This window comes from Heterocephalus glaber, unplaced genomic scaffold (assembly GCF_053883595.1).
Source record: "Heterocephalus glaber isolate CG9 unplaced genomic scaffold, H.glaber_assembly_v1.0 deba00000768, whole genome shotgun sequence".
NCBI lineage: Eukaryota > Metazoa > Chordata > Mammalia > Rodentia > Bathyergidae > Heterocephalus > Heterocephalus glaber.
The window spans coordinates 8904974-8924883 of NW_028258162.1; the positions used below are offsets into that span (position 1 = coordinate 8904974).

General features: G+C 41.9%; 1 protein-coding gene across 11 annotated transcripts in view; it reads left to right on the plus strand.

The window, feature by feature from the left end:
• Window positions 1-19910, plus strand: part of Armc3 (armadillo repeat containing 3) — a 101991-nt gene that overhangs the window by 52823 nt on the left and 29258 nt on the right. For all 11 annotated transcript variants that reach the window (XM_021240437.2, XM_021240440.2, XM_013077864.3 and 8 more), the window contains 2 exons: window positions 15984-16233; window positions 19619-19755. In XM_021240437.2, coding sequence (XP_021096096.1) covers window positions 15984-16233; window positions 19619-19755 — 387 coding nt within the window. The remainder of the gene's footprint in view (window positions 1-15983; window positions 16234-19618; window positions 19756-19910) is intronic.

Below are 19910 nucleotides of genomic sequence, written 5' to 3' on the forward strand. Positions count from 1 at the left end.
CAGCTAATAAATCTAGACAGAATTTAAAAGATCCATTTGAAAGGATATATGCATTAGAGAAATACAGAAGAAACATTTTTAAAAGTCAGTTAAAAGCAACATATTAAGGGCGAATCTTGTACCACGAAGAGAGGCTGGGGCTAGGAATGCCTTCGGTATTCCACGAGTGTGGGGCGTGATTTATATCCATTTCAGAAATAATTCTTAATCCATGAACAAATGAGAACACCATGATTTTGCAAGCTTATCTAATTTTCCTGGATGCACACATTTATTAAATAGCTGAGCAAGAAATTCAACCCAGGACTGTTGTACCCCAAAGTCTCTGTTTTTACTTCTATAGAAGATTGCCTTATAAAATAGGAAGGATTTCTCAAAAGCAGCTTTAATACATGAAATAATTCTTTACCCTCCCTGGATCTCATTTGGTATGTAAGTTCATTTTCTTTTATTATTGTTTTGTGACACTGAGGCTAAAATCACTTGTTTTTGAACTTGAGATGAAACCTTCACTTCTGCTATCATGTACTTAATTTACTCTTGAATCTTTCTTTTCCTTTCTCTACTCCCACATAAATATTTTATAAGACCTTAATGGAATGACTAAATATCTAACAATGCCTGATTAAAAACACAGTGGAACCCTTGAGGATCAAAACAAAACTGTGCTTTTATCAGCTACAGTCTTTTGCATAATAATTTCCTAAACTAAGGGTCATCATTATCTCTGTGAAAACAAAGAATATTGAGTTATAGGAAGTAGCAATTTGAAAATAACATATTCAGTGGTCTTCTCAGGATAGGCACATCCCTGCAAAAAAGTCTTATCAGCAGTACTAAAACACATCTATCTCGAGGCCATTTAGCCTCACATGTTATCTAAAATACTTTAATGGGCCTCCAAAGTATACAAAATGTTTTGCTTTGGCATAAATTTGCCTGGCTTCTGTTATTTCACAGTTTTGTATAAAATCATAGGATTTTAAGTACTAGTTCTAAAAGGGTCTGCCTTCATATTTTCTCTTTCAATGTCATTATTTTGGATTTTTGTCCTTTGATTATAGTCCTGTTTTGTCAACATAAGGTTAATGCCTGACTTCTCTACTATAATCAACTTTACTTTGTAATTTTATTCTCATTGAATTTTGATTGCAGTGGTTTAAAAAGCAATCATATACTGTTCACCCCAACTCACACACACATGTGATTTTTTTCTCCTTGATTTGTATTTGGCGAGGTTTTTCTAGATGTTCTTTGAAGTCTATGTAAGTTTTTATTTTGGACTTTTTGAGGTAAAAAAATACCGAGAATGTTTTTGGGGAGTCAGATTTAGCATATTTGTGCCAGTGCTGATAACAGGAGTGGGAGAAGATTGTTCAATCGGTGGGCAGGAGTAAGCCCAGATAAACCCTGTCCCGGGCCTTCTAACAAGCCAGTCTCCAAGCCAAACACGGCAGCAGGGACAACAAAGATGATTGGTTATTTTTAATAGAAAGTGTTTTCCACTCAGATCGTCTTTTAAAAACGTAACATAAACTCAGCACTGAGTGTTTCCAGGGTCCTTTGGAGCAGCTGTTTACTCGACTGCACCTCCTAACACGAACTGTGGCCTTGCTGCTGGGGTGGCTGAGAGCAGGGTTTTCAGATTGCTTTTCTGTCACAGGTAGCAAAGAGAGGAAGTGAAACATGAGAGGCCTCTATGAGCACTCGGTAGCTGCTTGCATATCTGATCATTGCTGGCCTAATAAAAAATGCATTTACACGCTGCAAAGACCAATCTGGGTTGTGCTACAGTGTAGCACATCTCCTGTCCTCATATCGCCATGTGCCTGGAATTAATGTCTACTTCTTCAACTTGGGGCATCTTCTGGAGCGGAGGCCTATTCCACGAATTGAGTAATCACTGCTGTGTTATGGTAAAACATAGTACCCGTGCAATTTAGTGTATGTAATGGGCTTTGTCCTAGAAAGTTGTAAGGACAATAAAATTTTCTAAATTAAGGGAAAAAAGAGTCAACTGGGGGGGGGGAAAGGAACATAATTTATGGTGACGGATTTTATAAAGCTGACAAATGATTAGGCCTCAGGAGTGTTTGCCTAATAAACAAAAAAATCTGGCAAATGCTTTTTTATTAAAGTTTTTTTTTTTTTTTTTTTTTTTGGTACCGGGGATCGAACTTGGGTCCTTGCACTTGTGAGGCAGGCGGTGGAACCACTGAGCTAAATCCCCGGCCCTATTAAAGTATTTTTATAATCTAAAAATATGCACCTTGGGAGGCTGAGGCAGGAAGATCACAAATTGGAGCCTAGCCTGGGCAGCCAAAGTGAGGCCCCTCTCAAAATAAAAAGCTTAAAAAGGGCTAGGGACGCAGCTCAGTGCAAAGGCCCTGGGTCCAGTCCTCAGTGATACAAAAAAAAGTTTTTTATAATCTATCTGTAAATTAATTTATTGCCTATTATATCTGACTTCAGATTTTTCCTACATCTTGTTTCTCACAATAAGAAAACACATTCACATGCAATAAAATAGTGCAATGATGAGAAATGTTAGTGGCAATGTTAAATAACCAGACCATCCATATATACCCCCTTGGGGAAGGTTTTCAATTTTGAAGTCATTTGAACATCACCTTAATTAATGCCAGAAGATCTCCCCTATTTGGTATTCTCTGTGAATGAGGATTCCCGTGTACATTTTCTGAACATTTTCAAAGTTACTTCTTCAATTAACAACACTTTAAATCTTTTGTAATGAGTTTGCATTAAAGTTTCCTAAAATCCTTCCCTCCCAGCTCTTCTGATGGGTCCTCCTACTATCAAGCTTGGGGGAAGAGGGCGTAGATGTCACTGTAAGCCTAGACATGCTCCTGGCTCACACTGTCAGGCCCCTCGGGGGATGGGGTCCCTGACCCCCATCATGGGTGCAGCTTCCGGTGGGTCCCTGGGGTTTTCATGCATTCTGAGACCCTGACCGGCAGGGCCGCTGCTCCTTTTCATGCAGTGCATGATCGCGTGGACAGAGTCTCTAACATAGCCTCTGCTGGAAGCTCCCTTCAGGCCCTTCTTTCCGTAAGTTAATAGCTTGGACATCAGGTAACGAGCTTTATCACATTTTGTATAAAAGCCCCAAAGCAGGGCTCGAGGCCTCTTCTTCGTATTTTGGCTCTTCGGGGGTCGTTTCTCCCCTCAGCCTCTGTAAGTTCTCATGCATGCTCTGGATATGTGAGTTTCCCTGGTGTGTTAGTTACCTTTCTTTCATTGCTGAGATAAAATAGCTGACACCCAAAGTTAAGGGGAAAAGATTTATTTGGCTCACAGTTCATAGAGGTCTCAGCCCATAACCGGCTGGCTCCAAGGCAGGGTGGCCCGTGGCAGAGAAGCATCGCAGAGGAGAAACAACATGGCGCACACAAAGTAGTGAAAGCAACAAGACACCTTAGCAGTGTCTTCCGGCCCCTTTGTCTCTTTCAAACTCCCGGGATTAGGGCTGTGCCAAACCAGTCACTCTTGCGAAGTGGTTTAGTAATCACACGCTCTTACTCCCAGCGTCACACACTCTAGATTCAGCCACCTCCAAAGCAGCTCCACCTCATTCCCATGAGGCTTTGGGGGAACACCTAAACACAAGCCATAATACCTGGTATTCGAGTTTTGTATAAATGAATTGTCATTTAAAAATTATTAACAAATACAGATCTCTTTACTTACAAGAGTAAAACGATGAAGAGTAAAATAGGCCATTCAGTATCTTCTGGAAGTACATGCAGCCTCTAGTTTCATTCTGCCTTGTGTCTCATGCTAACCACTCTTTTGCCTGGAAGGCTTGGGGCTCACTCACTCACCCCTCCAAGTCACTGCTCAAATGTCACCCTGGTGAAGAGGCCACCATTCATTACTGTGGAGTCTTAGATTGGTCCACACACGGGCACACACCCAAGCCTGCTTCTCGGCTGCCTTCTCTCCTACCACCACTGGTGTCCAGGAGGGAGCAACCTTGCTCTGTGTAATTCACTGACAAATCACAAGCATCTGAAAACAGCGTCCATCCTATCATAGGCTTTTAGGGGGGATAAGTGTACCCCCCCAAATTCAAACAAAAGTAAAGGGACAATAAGAAATAGGAAATCTATTTTAAAGTCTAAAGCATCCACCATGTTCATAACTTAATCAGTGTTGGTGGTTTTTTTATTATTTAATTTGGATCACAGAAGCCATAGTGCAATCAATAGTGAGAACTTTTTCATACTTTTCATTTTTTATTACCTGCAGGATAAAGGTTAGTAGAAAAAATATGGAAAAAGGCTTAAATAAGAATAAAAATGGCTGTCCAAAGGCACAATACAAGAGGGCAAAAACAGCTAGAATCACTTATTAGAAGTGTAAGAAACGAGAACACACATCAATAAAAAAATGAAAGTAACCCCTCCCCATCCAGAGGAACATTTAAAAATGGAAATCATGATCCAGTGGTGAGTTTTATACACCGTGTAATCCATTTAGCTAATTTGGACAGATCCTTTCTTGGTACAGTGCTAATCTATTTGATGATTGTTTGTAGTACTTTTTGGAAATGAGAGGCTATTCATTCTCAAAATAGGAAATATTTTCAGTGAATTTCATGTTGTACTTACCCTGTGCTCTTTTATCCAATTAATCATGTCAAAATTTTACATTATTTATCCAAGTACTGAGAGAATTATTCGTGGATGACATCTTTCTGAGGAGAAAGATTATGCCTATAATGAGCATATTTTAAACTATTAATTTATAACATCACTGCCATCTGTTGGATCTGATCAGAATTAGTTTTTAATGTTATCCTAAGAATGAAAGGGCTTGATGTTTTTCATTTCCTTTGGCCAATGCTAAGTAGATTTGGCCATTGGACTACTATGGCAAGATTAGAAAAATAGTATAGTGCCAGATCTGTAGTCCAGTGATAAAGTGCTTGCCTAGCATGCACGAGGCCTTAGATTTGATTTCTAGCAGAGAGAAAGAGGAAAAGAGAGAAGGGGTAGAGAAGAAAATTTGCATAAATGTTGGCTAGTTTTCAAACCAAGCAATTGTTTGTTTTTGTTTTTTTTGATACTGGGGATCGAACTTGGGACCTTGTGCTTGTGAGGCAGGTGGCGGAACCACTGAGCTAAATCCCCGGCCCCAAAGCAGTTGGGTTTTTTTGAAAATAAATGCAATAAATAAAATAAAAATAAGAATAACAAATCATTTAATATATATAGAAGAGTTAAAAATTATAGTTTTTCTATAGTAAATACATAATCAAGACTCCTGTTTACACATGACAAGTAAGATCCTGCAAAGCCTGATTCTTTAGGCTCATCCATGAAGAATGGGGCAATTCCTCTAAATCTTAGAGACCTTTTATCTCCATTTCCTTGGTTTTTATTTGTTTATTTTTTGTACTGCTTTTTGATTTCTCACAAGGACAGTGACCCAAGAAAGTTCTACCTGGTAGCATATATAATGGTCACTTTAAAAAATCAGTTGACTGATGGCAGAGCCACTGCAGAGTCCACCAGCGAGACAAAGAGCTCCTCCCCAGGGCTGCTCTGCTATTGTGTGACCTGCGGCCAGGACCACACAAAGGAAACCAGGAGCTGAGTCAGGACCACAGCCCACAGGGCCTCCAGAGAGGAACAAAGGGTCCAGAATTATACGGCTGGGTGTTTGAGTGCTTGGGGAACTTTTGAATCTTTTCCATGCACATGGATGACCTGTTATTTTGGATTATCGGTATTAAAAAAAAAATCTCTTTACAAGGTTGCAGGGTGTAGCTCAGTGGTAGAGTCCTCACCTAGCATACATAAGGCCCTGGCTTCCTTCCCCGGCACCGAAAATAAAAATAATAAAACTAATTTTAATGCTCACTGGAATTATTCATGGGCTGCCATGCCTAAGGTAGCCACATAATTTGCAGAGAAAAATTTAAAAGTATCCCACGTACAGAATTTTACATCGTATTTCTAAAGTTGGTACTTTCTATAGCGCTTCAAGAAAAGCCTACTGAGGTTAACTGTGTCGTCAGGGAGGCCTGATCCTACCTGACCACCTAAGAAAGCCCTCAAGTTTTATTTTTTTTCCTTTCTCACTGTATGAAATAGAGTTGGGGATAGAAACGTAATGTACTTGTATGTTTTTTTTTACAATTTTTTTTTTTTTTAGTACCAGGGATGGAACTCAGGACCTTTGGTCTTTCTTATTTTTTTTAACTTTAGACGAGTGCGTATCCCTTAGAATGGCTCACATTGCATTGTGCAAAGCTGGTCATAGTGCAGGGTAGGATGCTCATTTTGCAGGAAAGAAAAATTAAAAAAAAAAATTCTCCTAAAAGGGGGCAAAACGGCAAAATGTCACTTCACCCGCCATCCCTTTTGGAGCTTTTGGAGAGGTACAGCTGTGCACCCCCAGCCTCTGACAGACAGATTTCTGCACCTTGTCCTGGTCGCTCCCTGGCCAAGCCTGAGGATAAATAACCTGGCTGCTCGGGTGCTGTTTACTAAAGAACCATTGGGCGTAGGAACCATCCACGAAAGAGGAGAACCTATGTTTTAGCCTTGACGTACAAGGTGGGACTTAAGCTGTGTGGGTACTGTCTTTGTCGCGTAGGATTTTTTTTCCCCTAAGAAAAACGTTTTCGGAGCGCGGCGGCCTCGGCCTGCAGGAGGAACCGCGTCCTCACACTGCCCCCTGGCGGCGGCCTGGGGAGGGGAAGGGAGGGGGGCGAGGCGCAGCAGGGCCTGCTCTGCGGTTTAACGAAACCGCGCAGACTGTTTGATACGCGCTCGGGTGTACCCCAAATAATACTTCGAAACATTATGAAAGACGTCTCTGGGAAGCATTTCGCTGTGGAGCTTTTAACGTAACTTCGTTGTAGAATTGTAGATCCTTTGACTTAGCATGCTCACAGTGAGTCTTGCCATGGAAATGGAGGTACTTTCAAGAGAGTCAACTTTTTTGAAAAATTAAAGATGGTACTTCAAAGAGCTGAAAGTGTCATTTAAAATGTTAAAAGTTCTCTGACTTTAAGAGATAAAACGGATGGAAAGAGTCTTCATGGTAAACGTGTATGAATTATTTCTGCGTTCTTTCCATCCAAATTACTTTCATTTCTACCCCTCGGAGCCTGGATTCCTCTCTTCCTGAGAGAATCTTGTGATGACACTGGTTATACTGGATTGGGAAAAGCATACGGGATTTGAGAAACAAGCAGAATGAAAAGCTGAATTTTATAATAAAGCAACTTGTTTCCACATCCCCATTTTGTGTCAGTTGATGCCTGCCCAACCTTTACAAATAGTTTGATTAGCTACCAGTTTTGTGAGGCTAGGTGAATCATATAAAATGTCCAGTTAGAAAATTATCCGTGCTGCTTTTATTACCCTACGGAGCAAAGACTGATACTTGCATATCATTTTACAGTTGCTGGTACTCCTTCAAGTTTAATTTCCAGCATTACTGCTTTTAGAGGAAATTGTCACACAATTGGGATATCTTTTGTGTGAGTCTTAATTTGAAGCAAACTTTAACCCACGTAACTTTATTTTTCTTCATCTTTGACTTTTCATATTAATTTTCCGTGGTTTTTCTTCTCTCAAGAATGGTCCTGATTGCTCACTGCTTAAAGCAGGAAAGACGTGGGGAGGATTCCCAAGGAAGCTGCCCCAGCTGTAGCCTTGCAGGTTTGGGAGATTCCTTCACTGAAAAGTCATCTGAAAATCTCATACACACATGCACGCTTTGAAATGCATTATTTTCCATGATCCAAAACTCTACCCTATGGCTCGTGAATATTAGATGATTGATGACAATATCGATAGCTGGCATTTATGGGCCCACTATTGTGCCAAGCACCCCAATGGAATATATCCCTAAATACTAAAAAGTCCTGTGTGGCAGGAATGTCATTGCAGTGACCACTTTGCAGATGAGGAAATGGAGGCACAGCATTTGTTCAAGGTCACTGAGGTGGGAAGGACACTCACACTGTCCTGTACAACACCCAGCGCACTTGCTGGGCTGAAATTCCGGATCTCCACCCTTGTAGCTTCTCACTTGCTTCTCCAGTGCCTTCTCCACATCTTTCCCCAGAACGCCCTGCTTTGCCTTCAGGATCTCCGGGAATCCCTCCCGATGAGAAAGGCAGGGGGACACCTTTGAGACCCTCCCCTCCCTCCCTCCTTCCTTTCTCTTTCCTTCTGCCCTTCCTCCAGCTTCCTTCCTGAGCTTCTATTTTCCTATCCATCCTCTCCTCCTTTTATCTTCTGCCTCTCCTCATTTCTTGTTCCCTGAGGAATGATGATGTGAAGCAAATATTTTTTTGTATTTTTTTCCCTGAACATACTGTACTTTTTATTTTTTAGTTTTTTGAGACAAGGTCTCACTATTAGAACTCACTATGTAGCCCAGGCGATCCTCCTGCCTCAGCCTCCTGCCTCAGCCTCCTGAGTGCTGGGATTACAGGCATGTGCCACCAGGCCTGGCTAACAGTATACTTTTTAAAGCTTAAAAGATTGGTAAATGTAAAAAGCTCATAGATTAAAGGTCAGAAGGCCATGGCTTTAATCTTATGTCTGCTGATTAACTGGCTTATGAACAAAGCTGAGTTTTCATCCAGGTTTTTTCTTACTTGGCCCAGGAATCCACTAGGTTTTGTCCACTGGGTTTTGTGTTTCTAAGTCATTGACCTCTAAGCAGTGCTAGATTCTGCAACATCTGCTAGGGCACGGAGGTGATCCCTCTCTACAAAGGCTAAGGAAGATGTCCACTTAGGAACTTCAGTTTCTTTTGTAATAATCTCGCCATTCCTCAGGAGTTATGTACTAGACTCAGTGCCCGTTATAGGGACAGAAGGAGAAGAGCATGAGGGTCCCACGAAGCTCCTTTTGTCATGCTTCCATGTGAGCCAGGGAGTGGGCAATGCTCCGGGAATGGCAGAAGATGGTTTCAGAAGTGACTGTGGGACCAACCAAATAAAACAGCACAGCGTCACAGAGAGAGGCATGACCGGGAGGTCTTGAAAGGGGTCCTACAGAATGACATGGGGTTTACCAAGAAAGAGCTCTCTACAGAAGGACATTTGAGCTGGTGAGAATCAAATCAGCCAGGCTGGTCTGAGGGTAGCTCGTGGCCAGTGATTTTTATTTTGTCACAGTAGAGCATTCAGCACCCTCATTTGGTTAAGAAAAATCAACAACATAGTGTCTCTAATTATTTTGAGATTATCCCTTAATCACCTACAGATATGTAAGTAGACCAGTTTCCAGGCTAAGCAGAAACGTTTGATAACTGCAGATATTATGAATATTCTAACACCTTGACCATTGTTCCTATTTTATTAGGCAACAAGTCAGCCATGTGATATGAAGAGAGTTGCTTTTTCCCGGTGGCAGGAAGTTAATTACTGGGAGGACAGTCTAGCTCTTGAACCAGAAGGTACAGACAGGGCAGCAAAGTATTGTGATGGAACCGATAGCTCCATGAAGACTCTGTGTCACTCTTTCTAAGAAAATTGCATTTGATTTCCCCAGACTTGGATCGATGGCTTCGAAGTCAGTAACAAAAACATGAGCACTGTTTGTGAAAGTGGTAGATTGGTGTGTATTCCTCTTTTGGGGATTTTGTGATTCTTTTTGAGAACCATGAGGTCAGAGCAGCTGTACTATAAAGGAGCATTCTGGAAGTCTTAAAAACCATACTGACCAGGGGACATCAATACATACAGAGAGTTTAGTTTCACATGTTTCTTAGTTTTGCATTTTTCTTATTTCGTGCTGGGACACAAAACACAATTGAGTCTGTGGCTAGATTTTACTTAAAGCCTTCATTTTTAAGCATTTGCCTGCAACTAAGTGTGATTCTCTCTTTTTTTTTTTTATTAGAAAATAAATTCCTTTTATAAGTGATTCTCTCTTAACAGAAGCGTGTTTAGTATTTCTTTAAGGGGAGACAATTCTCTTGGCCAGTTTTGTCAACCCTGGAGTTCAGCCAGGGCTTGGGAGCCTGGATCCCCGCACCCCGAAGCTGTGGGGCTGCAGCAGGGGAATCCGTGTTCTCAGCTTCGAAATGGACCAATTTAGCAAACACACTGCACTTCTTGGATCATTACCTTTGTTGGAAAATGCTGGAAGTGGAGTCCTGTTCGCAGCGTTCCCAGCCTGGCTGTAACAACCAGGAGGCCCGCTGGTGGGAACAGCCACTGTCCCACCCCCGCCGTTACAGACTCCCCACGAGCCTGCAGGCTTGAAAGGGCCGCCCCCAGGGGCCGCTGCATATGCGCAGCTCCTGACCACTGGCAGCGCTTCTGCTACCAATATGTCCTCCTCTGTGTGACAAAACTCAGGGAGACATATGAAAAGTCTTGCTGGTGGGGATGGTTGTAATCACTGCTAACAAACGAGGCTCTGATTGCCAATATCACCATCTGTTCCATCGGGTTCCACATATTATCCTGTATGTGGGCTCTGTCAAGCAGATTTTCTTCCTTCCCAAGGTCACCCCTGCTTCGTGCAACCAGCCTTTCCAGATGGGTTGGATGCGAACCTCAAACTGCAGCAGAAATCCAACTCCAAGACATGCCAAAGGGGTCACCTGCTGACGCGTTCCCCAGAGCCACCAGGGTTCGCAGGGACAAAACAGACGCCTACCGCATAGGAAAGATGTGCTCCTGAGGCACATTTTGTCTAGAGCGAAAACTTTCATTCGTTGAACTCCACCTAAAAATTGCCTCATCAGAATGAGAGAACGGCCTGGGTTGGGGAGGAGAGGACTTGTTTCAAGGGCAGCACTTCTGTGGGGTCCTCTTCCTTCCTGCACACTTAAAGCTGAGCCAAGCCCCATCCCCTCAAGACCTGAAAAGGTTTCCTTCACTCCCCTCGCCTGGAGTCCAAGTAAAGTATTTTGCCCTCAGAGCCGGGGATAGAAGGCTCGAGTGTTGCCGCTCCGAAGTGCGTGCCCGGTGTAGGCACAGCGCAGGTGACTGACGAGGAAGGTCTCCGCGGGCCTCCTTCCAGAGGAAGGGGCGCTCGGACAGATACTGGAGACGGAGCCAGGCGGAGTTCTTCAGGCAGAGGTTGGGGCACAGGAAGGGCTATCGAGGCAGAGAACGCGAGCGCAGAGACACCAAAGTGACAGCACGGTGCGTTTCCGGACGCCATCCATGTACATCACTCGTGTAGCTGGATTTCTCCTTGGTGATGGCCTTTTTTCATTGGCGGCCTTGGAGACTTCGCTAAAAAAACTTCTGAATTCCATCTCATCATGAATGCTGTAAAATAATCCTTAAAAATGGTTCTCGGATCATTTCTCTGATCGCGAGCATTTGTGCCAAAATATCGTTGTTTAAACAAAAAGGAATGTATATATTTAGCCAAGACTCTTAAACTCGTGTTTGAAAAAGACATGCAAGGGGTGATCAGTATATATGGTGAATGTTTAAGAGTGTATTATAGTAAGAGACACACTGTCATTACCCCTCCTCGAAATAGTCTCCTTCCTACCATTCTTGCCATTTTCTGACGCACTTCCGGAAGCCCTCTTCGTATGTTTACAAGATGTGAACAAAAATACAGTGAATCCTCCTGCCAAGTGCCATCCGACAGAAAGTCAGGCTTGTAAAAACATTATGCTATGTCTCGTGTGAATGGATACTGCACCTTGTGACTTCTGGCTCTTCCCTAAAGTCAAGATGACTATGAAAGGTAAACACTTGAATCGATTCAGGACATCAAGGCAGATATTGACAGTGCATCTAAAGGCACTCATGAAATAGGACTTCGTGAATTGCTTCAGAAAGTGGTGAGCAAGATGGGAAAAGTGTGTTCTTAAGTGAGGGGGGAGTCTTTTGAGGGGAGTTAATGGCAATATGCCTTTTATTATAATTAGCATTTTAAAGTATAAATGTTCCCCATATTTTCCAATCGCATCTCATAGCTTGGGGATCAAGAAATGCTTCTTGGAAGGGAAGATAATTGAGCAGAACTATGAAAAATGAAAGGGGATTATCCCAGGGGTTGGAGGTGTCAGGAACAGCGTATGGGAGTATCCTGAGGGAAAAAGGGGCCTGGCAAATTGAAGGCTGCCGGCCTCTGAGAGCAGAGCCGAAGGAAGAGGCAGGAGGATGCTTGGGGCTGGGAAGGGCAGCAGAGTTGCTGATGCAATACCTTTGAGAGCTGGAGAAAATCTGGGGGCTTTATTCTGGGCAGTGGGTAACCATGAAAGTTTTAAGTAGGGAAGCAATATATCTGCATTTATAATTTTAAAAGATCACTTACACTGTAAGATGGAGAAGGGATTGGAGGAGCCGAAGAGAGCTTTCTTAGATTATAGATGCCCTTCATCTTACAGTGAGGTTAGCTTCATAAATCCATCATGAATTGAAAATACCCTATGTCCAGAATGCACTGAATACACCTAACTTAGCAAATGTCATTGTTTAGACCTCAGGGACCAGTTATTTGCCCTCCTGATCACTTTGTTGGATGGAGACTCAGGCCTGCTCTGTCTCAGCAAGGGGAGAGAGTCTTTCTTTCTTTCTTTCTGTCTGTCCTTCCTTCCTTCCTTCCTTCCTTCCTTCCTTCCCTTCTTCTTCTTTCTTTCTTTCTTTCTTTCTTTCTTTCTTTCTTTCTTTCTTTCTTTCTTTCTTTCTTTCTTTCTTTCTTTCTTTCTTTCTTTCTTTCTTTCTTTTTGGTACCAGGGATTCAACTTGGGACTTTGCGCTTTCGAGGCAGGCGGCAGAACCACTGAGCTAAATCCCCAGCCCGGGGAGAGAGTTTTTATGGTCTATCGCCAGCCTGGGAAGAGATTCATATTCAAAATCTGAACTAGGCTTTCTATCTTGTGCATATCAATTTCCTACCATTGTAAAGTTGAAAACTCATACATCAAAAGTCAGGGACCGCCTGTATTTATATCAACCTACAAGAGAAGATTTAGATTGGGATATGAAGAAGAGAGAGATCTGAGAAATACCGGAGAGGCCAAAATAATCAGGACCTGGTCATGGACTGGGTACACCTGACATCAAACTTCACCTTTGCTTATATATATCATGTGATAAAACAAATGTTTTTACACATTCTCATATTTGTTTTTTAGTTTTTTCTTTCAGTTTACATTTGAGACTCTTACCTGATACAACTCCAAATAGATAAGACTAATGATAGTAAACATCAGAAAATATTTTCAAATTATTGTGATGACACATGGCCTTATAATGCTGGATTTTATAACAAAGCATTCTGACTTCTGTCCCATTCATTTGGATAATGCTATACTATTTAGAAAATTGAAATGTGTTTTAAAAATATGACAGGCTTTAGCTGGGCATGGTGGCACATTCCTGTGATCTCAGTACTCAGGGAGGCTGAGGCAGGAGGCTCACAAATTTGAGGCAGCCTGGGCAATTGAATGACTTAGTGAGACCCTGTCCCAAAATTTAAAAAGAGAATTTTTTTTTAAAGGACTGGATTACAGCTCAGGGCTAGAGGCCTGGGTTCAATCCCCATACTGGGGTGGGGATAACGCTTTTGCCTGTGCCCGTGTGCCCCTGTTAGAGAAAGACCCAAAATTAATGTAATTCTTTTTCTTTAAATACAAATTCTGTGCTCCGTTTCTAGAAATGAAATTAGTTGCTTAGGAATAATAGTTTGATTTTCCACCATAATAATTTCAGTTATTCTTTTTCCACTTAAACAGAGCTACACAGAGCAAATTAAGGACAGATACGTATTTATAATGCACATGCCTCTTCCCCGATGCACTCGCATGATTTCTTTCTGTGTCAGCACTATGCTCAATGTAATTTCAACCGATGGAGTAGCTTCCACTATGTTGGCTTTTTAAACAACTAGATTTTTATGTACTTCCCTTTCCTGTCTCCATAAAGAACAAAGAAAAAAGAGATATGGACCAAGGCACAGAATGTCTTCAAAAAAAAGAAGGAGCTAAATCAAAGCAGAAGGACTCAGAGCTCAGGAGCACCTGATAGAAATTCCAGTGTCTTGGCTCAATATCTCTTCATTTAGAAGAAACTTAAACAATGGCATGTGATCCTATGGGCTCCTTTGATTTCCCAAAAATTCCCTCTTACACATAAAAGACAAAGCCTTTGAGAATTTACTGGTGTTATTTACTTAAAATACTTCTGGATTCTATCATAGATGTCATAAAAATACCACAATTGCTGCTCTCTCTTAACTCTCCAAGATGTTCTAAAGAGTGAACATTGTCAAAGGAAAAAAAAAAAGATTGCTTGACCAAGGAATCATGCATTTTGGGCAAAGCATGTTCATGATGATTAAAAGATATAAAGGACTTGATTTAAGGGACTGATTGCATTAAATGCCGGGAAAATAAATCACAAGAACAAAATGATTTTGAAAAAATTTAAGTATATATTAATTGGAAAATATACAGAATTTTGAATTCCAGTGGCTGAGGTGTTGCTGAACAGTGTGCTTAGCATGTGTAAGGCCGTGAGTTAAATCCCCAGGAAACTGCCCCCAATCCTGGAAGCATTTTAAAAATATTTAATGTTCCAACTGTAAAAATATATGTGAGCAAAATACAAGAAGTTTTTGATGAACTCTTCAAGGCAATCTTCTTGCCTTAGCCTCCTGAGTGTGGGGATTACAAGCATACACTACCACCCCTGGCTTTAAATGGATTGTTTACACATAATTTGGGGTCTTCCTTTAACACAACAATGCTCTGTATATTTGAACATCATCTATTTAAAGTTATTCCAAATATTAAAGAACCTAATTCAATCATTCCCCACTCATTAAAATACTCTAATTTTTATTTTTACTAGTTTATGAGCTTTTAAAGTGAGTACAAGCAAGTACCACAGAAAAATACTATATTCTTAAAACAACATTTAGGCTTTCTAAGAGTAAAAAAAATTAAGATACTGATAGTTTCTGTAGTCTTTTATACTAGAAATAGGAAACTTAACAGTTGAATATACATACATCATTAAATTTATCTATTTATATTGGTATCATTATTTTGATCTTTTGTTTAATTTGTAAAAGCAAAATTCACATGTAAAATAAATTGCTGATTTCAACCGTGGTACACCCTCAATTTTAAGAAAAAGAAACAGAAGCTAGGGTGAAGGGCGCACAGGTAATGGGGGAAAAAATAAGAAAGAACTAAGATACATCATGTACAGGTACAAGCACCCAGTGATAAATGTAAACATATTGTGGCTGGGGATTTAGCTCAGTGGTTCTACTGCCTGCCTCGCAAGTGGAAGGACCCGAGTTCTATCCCCGGTACCAAAAAAAAAAAAAAAGTGAACGTATTGTATACCTAAAATGTACCAATAAAAGAATTATATATATAAAAAAAAGAAACAGAAGCTAAAAAATTCTAACTTAAATCAGGAGCTTTCATGTTTGATTATTCCTAATTAAGGTTTCATTTTCCTAATAAGAATAGTGTAATAGACTTTCTTTGAATAGGATTTCCTAGTCTCACAAGCATCACTGAGTAAAAAACTAAACAGTTGTCCTGGAATACCTGCATTCTGGGAGACTGAGGCAGGAGAATTGCAAATGTGAGTCCAGCCTGGCAATATTGCCAGACTCTGTCTCAAAATTTAAAAATTAAAAAGGACTTGGGTTGTATCTTTGTGCAAAGGCCCTGGGTTCAAACCCCAGTGTCATACGATAAAATGAAATAAAACTGACAGGTGTAATAGGGGTTCTAAAACAGTAGCTGTCACCTTTTCTCCGTAACCAAAAGCTGTAGAGGTAGCAAAGGGGATTATTTTAATTCATTCACACCTGAAAATTTCCCAGATTCCATTTAAATCGGTAGTGCTCGATTCTGCGCGCACGGCATGACAGCTGATTTCTAAAACCATATTTCTGAGCTCTTTCGTTGTCTAACCTCGGTTGGGTTGCATGCTCCAAAGAGAGTTTGGTGACCCCGCTGAACGGCCTCCCTCCCTCCACCCTCAGTGCCGCAGCCGAAGCCGACGCTCTCGGGCCCTTGACAAGCACGCTGTCCAGTAAGCGCGACGGCGCCGTGGCCAATGCGGCCACCGTACTGATGAACATGGCGATGCAGGAGCCACTGCGCGCTGCCGTGCAGAGCCAAGACGTCCTGCAGGCCCTCATCGGCCCGCTGGGCTCTGCCAACACCGTGGTGCAGAGCAAGGCCGCCCTTGCCGTCGCGACCACCGTCTGTGACGTGGAGGCTCGCGCGGAGGTGAGTTTCCCTGGTCAGGACGGACTAGTGGATTAATGAGAAACATTTTCAAGCATTTGAACCCACCTGCCCTTTAATTCCGCCAGAATTGCAACAGTACTTTGGAAAGCAGGCTTTTTTTTTTTTTTTTTTTTAAAGCAAAGATGGTGAGTGTACCCTGGCAACCTGGCAATTGTGTTCCAGGTATTTATATACTGAAGAGAACCTGTCACCCCTGTGTACCAGGAAGCCTTGCCTGTAACATCTAACTGGAAGCAAAGCATTTGTCCCACTCTTAATAGATAAGTAATGGTGCATTCGTAAAATGTGGTCTCATGTCAGTGAAAATGAATGAACTGAAGCTCCAGAGAGCAGGGATGAATTTCACAAGCGTTATGCTGAGTTGAAATAAGGTATAGAAGAGCATGTACTTAAAACTATGCAAATCCAAGCTATGTGTTGTTTAGGCGTACATATGTATAAGCTAAAAAGCTGAAACTAAGGAAAAGCAAGGTGATGATAATTAATCCCAAATTCAAGAAACTGGTTGCCTGAGGAGAGTAAGAGAGTGGATGGGGTTGGGACAACACAAAGACTCCATATAAATGCGCAGTTTCTTAAAGTAGGCAGTAGACAAACAGGTGTGTCTTCTTCTAGAATTCTTTATACTGTGTGCTCTTGAGCTTCTCTTATATTTCATATCCTCAGAATGTAGAATTGAATTCTTGGATAATTGATCCTATAAAAATCTTCTTAGTGCTTATAATGATTCTATTAAACCTTTGTTACAATTTTATATAAATGTACAAACATCCATTTTCTCTTGACTTTCTCTTATTTACTTGTCACTATCATATATATCAGTTCAAACAGCCTAGGATTTTGTTCCTCTCTCCCAACAAAAGTAATGAAACTTAACATTTATTGAGCACCTACTATGTGCTGGACACTGTATATGCATGGAAGCTTCACTTGAAATAAGTATGCTTATAATCCCCATTTTACAGGCTTGGAGACATATGTGCTTAAGGTAGAGTTGGTAAGTATTAGATCAGGGACATGAGAACGATCTAATTCCAGAGCCCTAGCTTCGCATTATGTTGTCTGTTTTGACAACTACCTAATCTGTTTTCTTCTCTCTCAGATATCTCTTCTACCTCCTTTCCTTGTTCCCATTGGCTCAGTTCATTTATATTTGCCCATTCAGGAAGGAAAAGAGCCACCAGACATTTACCAACTATTATGTGCCAGGTATCATACTAGGCATCAGGAACACAGGGATAATAAGAGTGTTGCAGGCAACTCCATGAGCTTGCAGAGGAGTCTGTCTAGTTCCTGGAGTATTCAGAAAGCTGTGCTTTCCCTCCGCATACCGCCTCCAGATTGATCTTTCAGATGTGTCAACCTCATACACCATTCAAGTCCCCAGTGGCTTGCCATTGCCATAAGGAAAGAGGCTCCTAGCACCCTGTGCAAGGGCCCTGGTGTATCTGCCTCCTTACATGGCCCGAGCTGCAGCTCTTTGCAGCTGGATCTCCACACCCCGCAACACCACACTCTGTAATTCTATCAGAATGTGCCATTCTCCCATTTATACCTCCTCAATTTCTCTGCATGGAAAACCAGTCTACCTTTCATCCACCATAAATTCCTCTTGGTCTTTCAAAACCCAGCTCAGGGGCTGGGATGTAGCTCAGTGGTACAGCACTTGCTTAGTCTGCACGAGCCCTGGGCTTGATCCCCAGAATGATCAATTAAAAAAAAAAAAAAATCAGCCTGCTCAGCTATTCTGTGTTCCACCAGGGTTTCTTTCAGTCCTCAAGCTTATTCTAGTTACACTCTGTAGATTGCTCCCTTGGCTTCTTTTCTTCATATTTTATTGTTCTTGCATTAAGAACTTTAGGGAAAGCAACAGAGAATTTTCTACCCCATGTCCACGTCTTTAATATATACATGGTACATACTATGCACTTAATACTTGTTAAAGGAACCAGGGAATAAATGGAGGAATTAATGGACTCACTAGATCTTTACCAAAAAGAACACATGGAATTAGAGTAGTATCTTGTACTACACGCAGGAATAAAGATGTTCGGCAGTTTGACCGGCCAAGTGTGGGGTGCTAATGAGCTTTTAGGAGCTGCCCAAGTCATTTATATATGCTAATGTACGAGCCTGGTTGAGATGAGTGGCTGCACATGGGACACAGTCGGTAAGGCTCTGGACTTCGGGTGCTGTCTTTGACACTAGTATTTGGTAGAATAGTTTTTATTGTCCAGCTCAGATAATGCTGTCTTGCGTTTTAGATGTGAAACAACTCTGTCGGGGTTTTTTCTGATTGGAATAATTTGTACCTGAGTAATTTCTTTTCATAATGTAATTAGTATAGTCCCATCCAAGTTCTTTTCTTGTTCTTTTTCTTCTCTAGTCCTTGAAGAAGCAAAACGCACTGTAATGTTAGCCAAAATGGGTCTTTTTCTAGAGAATTGCTTCAGTATTGCTCTGACCACTGTGCTGACCTGGTGCCTGTGTCCAGAGATGTGGGTGGTGCTTGCCTGCTTGATTTCTCCTTCTCTGGCTGGAGGACTGTATTAGTTTCCTATTGCTACTGTAACAAAACACTACCACTAAGCCACTTATCAATAAAAATCTATTAGCTCACAGCTTGGGAGGTCAGAAATCAAAAACAGAAACAAAAAATGGGTCTTAAGAACTAAAATCAGAATGTCAGTGGGGCTGTGGTCCCTCTGGAGGCTTTAGAAAAATCCATTTCTTTATTTTTGCAGCTCCTAGAAGCCACCTGCATGCAGTCCTTGGCTCAGGGTTCTGTCCTCCATCTTCAAAGTATATCACTCCAATACCCGCTTCCATCACATCTGCTTTTTGTGCTTCTGGCACTGCTGTCTTGCTTCCTTAAGGATCCTTGTGGTTATATTCGGCCCACTGGATAATCAAGAAGAATCTCCCAATCTCAAAATCCTTAATTTAACCTCATGTGAAAAGACCCTTACAGGGGAAAGAATCTCTTTGGGGAATTGTTATTTGGTCTCCCTGGGGGCCAATAAACTTTCAGTATTGAGAAGCAGAGTGAATTCGACAGAGTGTCCCCCATGTTGGCAGTGAGAAGAGAGGCTCTTCCCTGGTTCCAGCCCCAGTCCCCGCCCCTGTGAAACCCTTATAGTTCCCCCTGTGACTTTACTAGGGCCTCTTGTCATGAAAAACTCAGCCTCTGTCTTTCAAAGTGTGCACTAGATTTTTTTCCCCTGAACCTAATAAATCTAATATAGAAACATTCTAAAAGATTTTCACATAGTTATGACCTTTCATCTAATCATGAGATTTTCCTAAAAGCATAAATGTTCCTGCCCTATACTCTTAATGTGTGAAATGTCATGTTCTCTTCTAGTTAAGAAACCGAGGTGGGCTGGAGCCGCTGGTGGAGCTCCTGCACTCCAAGAATGACGAGGTCAGAAGGCACGCCAGCTATGCCATCATGGTCTGTGCCGGTGATGAGCTGACGGCCACGGAGCTGTACAGGCTCGGGTGAGTGGCCACCACCTCTGCTGGGAGGAAGCGCAGAAGGCGGAGAAGCCCTCCTCAGTCTCCACTGCGCTCCCACGGGGGGCAGAGTGCTCAGGAGCCCTGCTGTCCACAGCACAGGCCTCCCCTCTTGGGGGCCCACCTAGAGGCACGGGCTC